Raw genomic sequence first — 13,214 nt, forward strand, 5'->3', positions numbered from 1 at the left:
CTGAACAGAGAAGGAGTGTTTGTGGTCGCTGATTTACCAGTGTGTCCTTGTTGCTGTAGTGAACCATCCATCCCTCCTTGATTGCTGTGCTGGATCGTCGTGTTGTCTGTCTCACTGACTGGACCACCCTCATCAATGGGATGTTAGCACTGGAAAAACAAATAAATATATTGTTGCTTTAAAGGGTCAGATCTGTGTTTCAGTTTCTTTGGGTGTCATTTCTTTTTAATGGATTTCTGTCAGCGTTTGTGTTGAGGACTCGGGAAAGGCCTTTGAAAGAACTTGAATCCTGGTTTTTAAGAACGTTTACTAACCATCTCAGGCTCAAAATAAGTTTTGATAAAAGGACAAACAACTAAGCCCTTCAGAGGTACTTCTGATTTAAAAAATGCTCATGAAATACATTTGTGGAGTAAACAGGTTGGTAGGTTTTAACTGTTGCAAATCTGCAACACCTGCCTCCAGAGGGTTCAAATTCTTCCACAATGCTAACTAGATGGTCTTCATTATTATTAGGGTGTCTGGGATTATCGGCCTACCATCATTACAGGCCGATATCGTCATTAAAATGTAATTTTGGTAACTAGCTGTGCCGGTTTTTACTTTTAATGATACAACCTTTACAAATCATGCACATGTTATACATCAAACTCTTAAGCTACAACTCCTCTCACTCAAAAGGCCAAAATATGATAGATCCAATGAAAATTTTACAAGATACTTTGTTTGTTTAGCACAACTTGTCAACTAGAAATGAAAAATGTCACTTCAAATGAAGTAATTGTCATATTATGTAATGATCTAAAATCAAGCTATGCATGATATGTGATGTTAGCTACCTGAAAAGATTTAGTTTTTCTTTTTTCATATATTGATATTGGTCTAAACTGGTATCAGAAATTAAAAGTTAGACTATATCAACTTATCAGACATTGATAAAAAGCTGATATTCAACATCACTAATTAGTAGGGATTTGCCATACCATACCATACCATACCCGTTTTTTATGAAGCACAATCAAAATAGCATGGCAGCTAACCAAAGTACTGTACAGGAGAGCGACAGATGTATAGATATCAGAAAATATCCATATGGCAATATATTGTGATATTTTGTTCTGTGATATTATATCGGTATTCAAAAGCTGTGTATTGAACTTTTGGAAGAATTTACATGCAAACATTTGTGTTTTCTTTTCTTTTGGTGCAATTCAAACGCCGACCGCTAGTTAGCAGCAATGTGTAGTGGGTTTTGTTTCCAACATGGAAATGTAAATCCCGCTATTATGGTTCAGATACCTCATGGTTACGTATTGTTGCAAGCTCTCGCGTGCCAAAAACAATGGAGGTAATAAACGAAGTCATAAGGAGAGCAAAGATAAGCTCGAGCTCGCTCTGCTAGTGGAATCAGGCAGGAGTGGTCCAACTGAACAGGAAACAGCAGAAGAGGTGGTACCGAAGAAGGCCAACTGAAGAGACATCTGAGGAAATGAAAGTCCTCAGTGGAATGTTCTGGACTTTGGGTGGAGACGGAGACCAGCTTACAAACAAGACATCATATGGGTTTGGCTGTCTTGTGTTTGACTAAGATATGAAACTGATATCACATTGTTTTGCTGTCTTGTGATAAAAAGATGTATGTAACTGGCAAAAGATTACATTGTTTAGGCTGTCTCTTGACTAGTTGAGATATTGCTTCACTATGGAAAATGTTTTGCTTGGCAGTTTCTAGAATGATATATAAAGGGCAGTTAGAAGAGTTGGAGAGAGAGTCGACAGTACAGAGACAGAGCAGTGGTAGAGAGTGAGAGTAGAGGTGGGATAGAAGAGGTCATCCTACGACGAGAGAAGTTAGAGAGCTTAGACGGAGACTTAGAGTTAGTGTGTGACAGTTACTGTTGACACAAGTCGCCCAGTTATTCTCAGGGAGATTTTAGTAACAGCATCCTCCTAAGGGGATTGGTTCATCTTATATTTACCCTTTTTTGTATTTTTTTAATTTCGAAATAAATTTTTTGGAAAAAAAAATCCTCGTTCTCGATTCTTAAAGGTCTCTTTTAGCCTTTTGAGTTGGGAGCCCCGACCAGACCTAAAGGAGAGGTAAGCCACCTTGAATTGCTTGTTCCTGTGCTTCAGGACTTGTTTTCAGGCTGTGACAGATTAAGAAAAGATACCTTAGATAATTGGAGCAAGTCTCCCCTCCTCCTCGGTAGCGGGACACCCTAAAGATTATATATCATAATGGTTCGATGGTTCAAACAGGCTCTATTCTGCAAGTGTGAAAAAGTCTCTGTTTAGCGTGGGAAGGAACCATTTCAAAGGGTGGATTAATTAGATTAAATCCATGTTAGCCTGATCAACTAACAGGAATCATTTTCTAGTTACCACCGCCCACTTTGCTGACAGAGGCGCAAATTAATCCTGATAGGGCCCAAATAATAGATGCCTGGATAGCCTCCAGTATTAAACTTCTGCCCTAGAATTTAAAACCACTAAATAATAGGGAGAGTTAAAAGGAAAGTGTGTTACTACAGAACAACAAGTACAACAATTTTCATTTCACCTTAAACTAGAAAACGAGTCCTAAATTAGGGAGTCCAAACCAGGGTCAGTACGATAAAACTCACCTGCGGCCTCAACCTCCCTGAAAACGCAGCGTATTCTAAGGTTCTAATGGAACCAGGTTCTAACAGAACCAATAAAAGTAACCACTCGTGACAGTATCAGTTTGGAGTGTTTATTGAATTTTCCTACAATACATTTAGTCTAAAAAAATTGCTAATATCATCTGGCTTAATGCATCGCAATTTTTCTAACTGTCTCCTCTATATCGTGATGTGTGTCATATCATCAGAATTTCACCAATACACATCCCTACTAATTAGTATTGCTTTTATATTAGTTAAAGGTCACTGGTGACTTTGTGAATGGTGTGTAACACTCGTTTAATCAATATATTTGCAGTGGTCTCTAGCAGGTGCACCATTTCAGGAACTAGATGTGAGCCACGTTACAGCTGAGCTTGAGACAGCAGGTTTTGTAGTCTTATTTCCTGATATTTGGACATCTCGCCCCTTATTGGATAACACCAACACGACTCTGCCACTGGCCTGCAACATTGGTGTTTTAGCTCCACAAATAACACACGTTTGACTGAGTTCTGCCATGTGGTGAAGTTGCTAATGCTAATGGTTAGCTTACACCAGTTGAGACATTCGCTGCTGATTCCTGGACACTAAACCATTCCCCGTTGCAAGTCAAGATGGGTGAGAAACTCAGACTGACCGATTATAATAAGACAAAAGATTTTAAAAATGTGTTTTTTTAGTATTCCACAACTCCAAACATATTTTTTTAAATCTTTATGATGCCAGTTCACAAAAAATAATTTTACCTAAACAGTTCAGTCTAATAGTGTTCCAATCACATTGAATAGATGTGAGAATGTTAACTAGCAAAAAGGTGTGTATCTAATGAAACTGCACTGCATTGATGGTGACCGTTGAGAGGAAATTTCCTTTTAGCAGGATAAAACCTCCAGGAAAACGAGAACAAGACACAAAGAAGACAGCCATACCTTTGGTCTCCACTGGTCCCATCCTGTTTATTGTCAGGAGAAAACGAACCAGGGATGCTACAGGCCTCATCTGAGTCATCCATTGACGACTTGTCTGAGGTGTCATAATCACTGGTAAAGTCCATGGGTACTTCGGTGTCTGGATTGGGACTCAATATGTCTGAGGCAAAACACAAAAGAGACAGCTCTCAGTTCATTATTTAAAGAGATTATGTAAAATGTGCAATGAAAAGATGTTAATCTTCTCTGATATCTCTGTCACTACTTCTGATAGCTAATACCAAAATGAAACAAAAAGCATCAAAGCAGGTTACAGCATTGCAAGCACTAGTACAGAGTAGTGATACTACTTACCGTTGTTACTTCTGTTGTCTGAGAAGATAAAAAAAATTAGTAATAGTGAGTATTGGTTTGAGTAGACACGATGATAAAACATGTAGGGTTGTTTCTGTCTATAGAAGGATGCACATGAGAAAAATAAAATCCTCAAAGACCGGACACGTAAATAAACTAAAAAGGTTTCCTCACCTCCAATGGTCTCCCCGAGGCAGTCATTGGGAACTTTGTATGCGCAGCGTTTATGACAGTTGAACTTACAGTCTAAAAAAATGCAACAATTCTCATTATATTATTGCCTGTGTAATTAGATTAAATGATATAATATGCTACACTTTGCATGTTATCTGGAAAGAGCAAAGTTTTTGTTTGCTCTTACCTTTGCACTGCAGACCCTGTCTGAACAGGCCTCTAAGAAGCCTCTTGCAGTACTGGCACACCGTTGGCCGGGTGTACGAGTGAACGGTAAACGTGTGGGGCACCTTCACCTTGCTCATCAGCATCTTGTCCAGGTGAACAGGTCGGCCCGTGTAAAATCGCCGCGCATCACTAGGAGTCCGTGGCTAGTATAAAAAGGAAGAAAGAAATGAATATTTGTTTATCTGATGCAATTCATCACAAGCTGTTATTTAAAACATCAAATCTCAAGTCTATAATTGCTATTTTGAGTGTTCCTGACATGTATGAGGCCCTATACATTGTTCAGTAGTGTTCCTGAAATGGTCGTGGAATTCTGAATGAAATTAGTTTTCATGTTTTTGAACAATAGGTAGAAGAACTGGCCACAAACCAGATTTCTACTTGCAGGGAAAAAATATTGTGATGCAGTGGCAATTTACATTAGGCATTGACATACTGCATGTTGAAGGTTTTTGGTTTTCATAGATTTTAAAAGAAAATCTTAGATTTTTCTGGCCTAGAATCTAAACCATCATTTGCGGAAGCAAAATTGATGGTCCAGCAACTCTCCATTTGAACCTTGCAGCCCCGGCCAGTATTGTAGCTGCCAATCACAGCGTGTTTATTAATTAAAAAAATATGTATTGTTTTATGTTTGTTAATGTTTAGTTCTTCCACAATGTAATGAGTAACTGCCCCATTGGTCCAGTCAAACCCTCGGTTTGTTTGGTGGGCCAATCACAGCGCTCTGTTGGTGGGCAGATTACTGCGACTGAGCGAATAAAGAAAGATGGCGACAGCTTGTTTGAAACAGCTTTGGCATCCACTTTGGACTCTTTTGACTTGGGCTTACAGACTGCCTCGTTGACTGGCATCCGTAGCTGTGAGTACGTCACATTGTTTGTTATCCAATAGCATGGGAAGGCAATTTAAAAGACAACGTAGATCCCACCCCACGACTGAGAGCCTCCATTGGACTGTGGCCAGACCATATATTCACATAAAAAGGATGGCTGGCCAGGCTTATAGTTTAATGTACATTTAATCACTTTCCAAGGCTAGTCATAACTGAAATGAATCACCAAGAGAAATCAAGTAAAGTTTCTGCTGTGACTGGTCTAGACATTTTAAGAAGTAGTACAAATTACAGTACTCATCATCAACTTTAGTGGAATGCTGTCCTGCAGGCTGATTTGGAGGTTTGCAGATATCTATCAGCATGTCTTTGGTAGAAGTTCAAATGAAAAATATGTGGAAGTTTTAAAAGCCTGAGAACTCACGTCTGTGTTTCCAGAACATTTGAACTTACATAAACTGTTATCAAAATGTGTTCAAGCCATCCAGAAAAAAAGAAAAGCATACTAAAGTATCACATAGCATTAAAATAAGATGCAAACAAGAGAAGAGTAGTTCAAACTAATTTGCCTAAGGTGATCCTGGCGTTTTGTGAATGATTTACCATTTGCGTGTGAGTGCGAATAAGGCTGATTTCTTCACTGCAGGTGGAGGATGATCCCAAGCTGTACACTGACTCGGTGGTGGAGAGACGCAGCGACTGAGTGCTGCTCAGAGAGGTGGTGGACAAGCGTCTTTTACGAGCTCCACTGCAGTTATTCGGGATGCTGAAAGCACAGCGCTTGTGGTAGTTCAGCCCACATCCTGCAGGGGGCAGTGTGGATCAAAGAGTCAAAGAAGATGATTGAGCATATTTGATGAGTGTTAACATACACTTCACAGAGAAATTCTCAGCTTTCACTAATGTGACTTTTCCAAAGCACACTTCGTGTCCCTTTTTGTTCTCACCATCACACTTCAGCCCTTGTCGGACCAGCCCAAACAGCATCTCCCCACAATGATCACAGAAGGCCGGGGCTCGATAAGAGTGCACATTGAGTGTGTGGGGTCGAATCTGGAAATCTTCAAAAGTGGCTGCCGCTAACAGAGGAAAACAATATTGTGTTAGCTGTGCATGTTTGGAAACAAGTCACATGTTTGTAAATTTTTAAAATCTAGAAGGATATGGTGGAAAGGACTGAATCAAACTGGGAAATGTGAGTTTTTTTCTGATGGCAAAAACAATTAGAAACAAATTACTAATTCATCCAATATGACATCAAATCTGTTGTATAATAAAAATGGGGTTGATTTAAAGCAGAGCAGGAAGAAGGAAGAAAGCAGGCTTTTGTATTACAATAGTATATGACAGTAGCATTACAAGAGAAGAAAGAAGACAGATGACTTACCAGATAGAACAACTTCAACCAAATCCCCCTCCTGGATGTCACTTGTAGCCTTAACCAGCTGCAGAATGTTGTTGGTAGTTGGGTCATGCTTGAAAAGTAAAATCTTGTCATAAATCCCATAAAAGCCACATTCGGGAAACTAGAGCACAGAAAGAGGGGAATAACGGGCAGTAAGTAAAACAGTCAAACGTACCTCTACACAAGAACTTTTTATGGTTTTATGTGGCTGTGATCTGTAGGAAAATTACATTTATTTTCATTTATTATTTCAAAACACTTTAATATATTGATTGACGTTGAATATTTTATTTCTTTGTTCTTCTTCATTTTCCTTGTGCCATAATTTTACACCATATACTCAATTTCTTAATTTTAGTTATGAATTTAGTTCCTTTCAGATTATTACTACTTACTCTCTTTGCAAATCTTTTCTAAATATTGGTTGGTAATGTATTTTTACTAACTTTGTACATTATTTTATTCACTTAATGCATGCAGATGACCTAGTCCTCTTGTGTCCCTACAGTGTTGGTTTGCAGCAGCCGCTCAGGGTTTGTGCAAGGTATGGTGAACACTTTGACATCATGTTTAACACCCCAAAAACAAGTGTAGTCATGATTGCTGCAACAAAAGAGGACCTGGAAGAGGTGAAAAAGTGAAATGTTTGGGACACATTCTAAGCGGTGATCTTTGTGACAATGAGGATATAAAAATACAGTAACGTAAGCTGCACATGCAGGCTAACACTCTGGCACGTAACTTTGGCGTGTGCAGCACTTTGCGTTTGATAAATAACGTGTTAAAGGGATCTTTAGGGCAGTTATTATTAATGATTCCTAAAGCTGATTGTGGTTAATTAAAATAGATGCAATCTATTCACTCTCAATAGCACATGTGTCAGACACAATCTGGCCCGCGGAGCATTTTTATGTGGCCCGTGAGATAAATATAAAAAATATATTAAAACTGACCCGCTGGCTGATTTTAACGCAAAGACTACAACTCCCATGATGCTTTGCGGCGTTAGCGTGGAGCTGAAGCGCCCCTTCCTTTGTGTTTTTTCCAGCGTCTGCTGCCGGTGTCTGCAGCTCCGCTGTCTCGGACAAACTAAACACTCCTCTCACTCAGCGCCAAGTTTACTCAGCTATTTGCCAACGTTGAAGCCCAGAAACTGAGATTTTAACCGCTCAGTAATGTGTTCACTACTGAAAGAGAAAGTTTTCCTACTAACTTCCAGACAGAGCTGATATAACTCCAGCGAGCAGCGACACGCTCAAATCAGCATGACTCTGTGGCTGCTGTAGTTTTTATTTTTCCTCCTCGACACACAACAACGTGGTCAAGCTGATCAGATGCTCTTCATGTTCAGCGGCACAAACCTATGAGAGCACCTGTTGTCATCTATTGTTGTCATTATTATGATGAAGATGAGCTAAACAACAGGAGTCTCTTCAGCTCAGAGCTCAACCCCATGATGCAGCTATCTGGCTGGAAAAGGTGAGCATCAGTGGAACAAACTGAGCTTTAAATATTTTGGTTTTATGCTCTTTTTCTCCTCCAAAACATGAAAGTTAACAGGTGAGATATTGCATTTTCATTTAAGATAAAATCATATTTTTATTTTGTTGTTGGCACGTGAGAAAAGATTTAACCTATAGTAAAACAGGAACTGGAAAGGCTGCAAATAGATGAATAGAATAGAAAATCCCTTTATTGTTCCTCAGTGGGGAAAGCTAGATGTCACAGCAGTGATGGCACTTATTACAGGAGAAAAAAAGGAGAATAAAAATAAGAAAAATGAATGAACAACAAGAAAACATAAGTCCTAAAAAGATTTTTAAAATGCTGAATATACCACAAGTAATGAATGCCGCTGATGCTTTGTATTTAAAATTGACTTGCTCGTGTGTAATTTGGTTATTCCACATTCAGTGTTAATGTAAAAATAAGTTTGTTTCCAAATTAAAAGGTTCAAAATTGCATATTTGTTGATGAAGAAAATGTACAAATTTGCCATCACTTTTTCAAAAATATTAAGTTTGGTCCGCAACTTCGTCCCAGATTTTCATTTCGGCTCAGTGTGAATTTGAGTTTGACACCCGTGCTCAATAGCTTCATTATGATGCCAGAGTCATAGTTTAAGTCTGATTTTTAGGTGTCTTAATTTAAAATGTGCAAGCGAGTTCTAAGTAACATGATTCAAGCAAACGTTATTTGAGCAATTCACGCTTAAAATATCTAAATTGTCTATTCAATAAAAACTGAAAAAAATTAAAATTAAACACACAAGACTAAAAAAACAAAAGCATACATTTCGTAATGAAAGACTTTAAAAACATTTACATCTACTATGCCAAAACCATCTATCTACTAAAAATATCACATTTTGTCTTAGACAAATCAAGTTATGTATTGGTAGATTTGTTAAAGGGATACTTTGCTACTTTTTCATATTTTTGAATCATTTTCTTGATCCAGTTTGTGTTAAAATGACCCTTTTACAGGTTTAATGAAAGGCCACCCAGTCGCTATCGCCTCCTTTGGCCAGAATACTGCATTAGCAACTTCAGTGTGGTGGGCCACCACCTGTTGAGTTGACATACCTGGTGCTACAGTCTGCTTCTAGCACAACTCCTGCATGTTTTAGATCATAAACACAGCTGACTTGTTTATTTTTTGATGAATCACTCCTTGTAGACGCAAAAGAAGGCTGGGAAGACATTTCAGCTGTTAGATGAAGGTGTTGAAAAGACGAATGCACAGCTTTTGGTTCTACAAATCGACACTAGGGGGTGCTAAAGCAAGACAATATAGCCCAATACCTCTTTAACCCTCCCACTGTACTCATGGGTAACCCCGCCAGGAAAGTTGACCATAGAGCAGGAGTGAGCACTGCCTCACCCCTGCCATGTGGACCCCAAAGGATAAACCGTTGTAAGGTTATGAAGTTCATGGTTTTCAACTCCATACAGCTGGCCCCTGGGCACAATAACACCGTGTAGAAAAACCAAGGTCGGGTTGTTCCTCAGACTGTTTACATTCCAGGAGAAGAGTCCGAAGGAGAAGAAGAAGCTTTACTTAATCAAAGTACTTTATTTGTGATTAGAATTATTAAGCAAAACAGATGTTGATCAACAATAATCAAGTGAATGATCTGTGAAATAAATATGTCATGAATTATGTTTAATGAAACCAGGACTACGGTGCAGACATACTGATCCTCATCTCCATAGAAACGCATGACACATTGTTCCAACCAATCAGAGCTTTCGGCTGCCGCAGGAGAATCTGGTGTTGACTTCAAGTGTCCAATCTACTTTACTGAAACTTATCAACAATCCAGAGATATAAAACAAGGCAACGCCATTTTAAGTCAGTTCCATCTTGACTTCAGTTCTGTTCACCATCATCCTAAAGACAAGCGCAGCCTGGCCGGATGCGTTTTCTTTAAACTAAGAACTGTGAAACGGGAGATTTTCGTCGTTTAACAACCAGACGACGTCCTTTCAAAATAAGAGCAACTGCTGACGCTGCTGAATCGTACCGGGCCGACCCTCCAGACGGGTTTTGAAACGTTGTGACCGCTGCACCGACAGCTCCATCGTACATCCGAGGTTTCCAGACCTGGCAATTCCTGATCTACTTGGGAGACCCCACTGGGTACGTACACGGCAAAATAGCGGCTCATGTCATCACTTTATAAGCCTCGTGATATCTAGTCATAACAAAGACGACCAGATTCGATTACGTCATCCTAGAGAATCTGAACCAGACCCACACACACACACGCACCAACACAACATCCGAATCCATTCTCATCCATCACAGAGTAGTCCTGGTAGATTGTTTAGAATTTATAATTCAGAAATTAAAGATTCTCAAACGATCCCATCTCTCTCTCTTTTATTGTCTCAAAGTCAATACAGAGTGTTTAATTAAACTCCCTGATGATAAAAACAGCCTATTCTTCTGTTTATAAAAGTGAACTACTAACAGTGTATTAAAATACAACTTTGGTTAGTTACATCACTTTGATTCCGTTACACCGTCAACCCTGCTCAGTGGTCAGCTTTCCTGGTGGGGTCACCCATGAGCACAGTGGAAGGGTTAAGGTAAATGAAGACTTAACAAAAAAAGAGCAAGTCTTCTGTTATACCAGAAAATAAATCATTTGATAAAAATTGATTAAATAATAAGTCATGGCTTAATGTATAAAATTAGAAATATAAGATCCCCACAAACATACCCTTTAAAGACCACTCAATGCTCAGACCCCACAAGTATAGTATAATAAGCACACACACACACACACACACACACACACAGAGTCCACATCTCCACTTGGGAAGAAATCTGATCGATGTGGAAAGCAAAACAAAAGAGTAGCTTTATCCCATCTTTCTTCCTATCAGGTACAAACAAGCATTTACACAAACACAAACAGGTGTTTCCATGAAGCTTTTCCATGGATATGAGAGATGAGTGTGTCCATCAGAAGTCAGTAGAGTGGGAGACGCTGTCATAGGGAAACCCTTCTCTCCTGAATAGTTAATGCTGTCTGGCTCACTTCAGTAGTCACAGCACACAGGACACCACAGGTAGACACGCACACCTGATGAAGTACGCACTGGAGCAATATCAGGAGTTTCTCCTTTAGTAATTCAAAAAAGATTAAAAAAGGAGAATAAAATCAGGCTTTTACTTCATGTATCATCACACAGATTCAGGAGTTTTCCCCTCTCTGTTGTTGTTTTCTCATTGTGGAGTCTAGATTGACCATCTGACCAGGCTTTAACAACTTACAGGAAAGGGGACTGTGGTCTCCACCTTGGAATGACACAATGACACACACATAAACCTGTTCACTTGAAAAACAGACACACCCTCATTCACCTACATACAGCTTGTCTTTCCCCCAATTCCCCCCCCCTCTCTCTCTCTCTCTCTCTCTCTCTCTCTCTCTCTCTCTCTCTCTCTCTCTCAGTAAACACAGTTTGTCTCTCAGCTTCCCAACAGGCTTTCCACTTCACCACATCAGAAAATCCAGGCCCGGCTGTAACTGCTGCCAAGCTTCACCGTGAAGCCACCACGCCCAGAAGGCTGGCTACTGCTTCTGACCACACGGTCAAAAACAAAAAGCACACAAAGCTCCTTTAAAAATAAATTAAAATAACATTGAGTTAGATGGATAGATAGATAGATAGATAGATAGATAGATAGATAGATAGATAGATAGATAGATAGATAGATAGATAGATAGATAGATAGATAGATAGATAGATAGATAGATAGATAGATAGATAGATAGATAGATAGATAGATGGATAGATGGATGGATGGATAGATGGATAGATGGATAGATAGGCAGATACTATAGATGGATGGATGGATGGATGGATGGATGGATGGATGGATGGATGGATGGATGGATGGATGGATGGATGGATGGATGGATGGATGGATGGATGGATGGATGGATGGATGGATGGATGGATGGATGGATGGATGGATGGATGGATGGATGGATGGATGGATGGATGGATAGATAGATAGATAGATAGATAGATAGATAGATAGATAGATAGATAGATGGATAGATAACCTATTTTAAAGTCTAAATAATCAAATTAATGACCACCACTCTGATAACACAATTGCCACAAAGCACTAATTCAAAGCCATATTTACATAATTTATTATTGTTCAAAAATAATGACGCATGATAGTAAACTATTAGAAAATCTGTTAAAACAAAGAACTTTTTCATTCTAATAATGCACTGTAGGCTCTAGAGTACAAGTTGTATTGTAAGGATTGTACTGCTTTTGTACTATTGTATTTTATGGTTGTGAACACACTTGTCATTTTAAGTTCCATGGTTGAAACAACAAGCCTTGATGTTTCATGGTTGATGTGCTCTGCAAAAAGGTGAATTTTCCACCTGCAACTGAAGTTCAAAGGAGGTGAAATCTGCAGCATTTTGGTTTCTACGCTTTGGTTTATTATCGTATACAGTTATTGTGCCTCTCCTTCACAGCCTTTGAGAGTCAAACTTTCTTCATTTAGGTTGTAACTTGTTTGCACTTGATTACAAAACATTGTGCCCCTGCAACCCACGTGAAGAAACTGAAAATCAAGAGTGAGAATGCAAACTTTACTTGCAAAATGCCAACTAAGGATAAATTATTTATTTGAACATAAAACAGGTCAGAGACGGTTTTCAAAACTATAATTTAAAGTAACAATAGATAAAGGTAGAGCTTTAACATAGATCTCAGTGATTGTTGGGTTACCCCACTTCACACCGGAAGCATCGGCGGAGCGGAATGGCAACTTTTGCTGCGTGCCAGTAGAAACCAGGAGAATTCCAGCAGCAGAGGTGCTGCAGAAGGAAATCATGTTTGAAATCGTTGTTTGATGTTCTATATAACATTGTTTATCTCCACTGCCAGGATTAAAGCCATGAAAAATGTGTTGCTGCACTTCTGGAATGATACTGTGAGTAGATAAGTCGTTAGGTCACTTGTATTGACGGAATCGATGTGAAATTGTTGAAATCGCTGCAACAGTCTTTTGTGAGACACACATTTGACCTGCTTCACACGCTCTCACGCCACACCTCCAATATCTCACACTGAAGAATCAAACAACCCTGCACC

General features: G+C 39.2%; 1 protein-coding gene across 2 annotated transcripts in view; it reads right to left on the reverse strand.

Annotated features, from left to right (window-relative positions):
• Positions 1-13,214, reverse strand: part of prkd2 (protein kinase D2) — a 53,679-nt gene that overhangs the window by 10,864 nt on the left and 29,601 nt on the right. For both annotated transcript variants that reach the window (XM_070543527.1, XM_015951482.3), the window contains exons 2-9: positions 6,556-6,694; positions 6,116-6,247; positions 5,772-5,971; positions 4,293-4,476; positions 4,106-4,177; positions 3,932-3,949; positions 3,578-3,737; positions 38-149 (exon numbers count right to left, since the gene is read on the reverse strand). In XM_070543527.1, coding sequence (XP_070399628.1) covers positions 38-149; positions 3,578-3,737; positions 3,932-3,949; positions 4,106-4,177; positions 4,293-4,476; positions 5,772-5,971; positions 6,116-6,247; positions 6,556-6,694 — 1,017 coding nt within the window. The remainder of the gene's footprint in view (positions 1-37; positions 150-3,577; positions 3,738-3,931; positions 3,950-4,105; positions 4,178-4,292; positions 4,477-5,771; positions 5,972-6,115; positions 6,248-6,555; positions 6,695-13,214) is intronic.

Source organism: Nothobranchius furzeri, chromosome 13 (assembly GCF_043380555.1).
Source record: "Nothobranchius furzeri strain GRZ-AD chromosome 13, NfurGRZ-RIMD1, whole genome shotgun sequence".
NCBI classification, from domain to species: domain Eukaryota; kingdom Metazoa; phylum Chordata; class Actinopteri; order Cyprinodontiformes; family Nothobranchiidae; genus Nothobranchius; species Nothobranchius furzeri.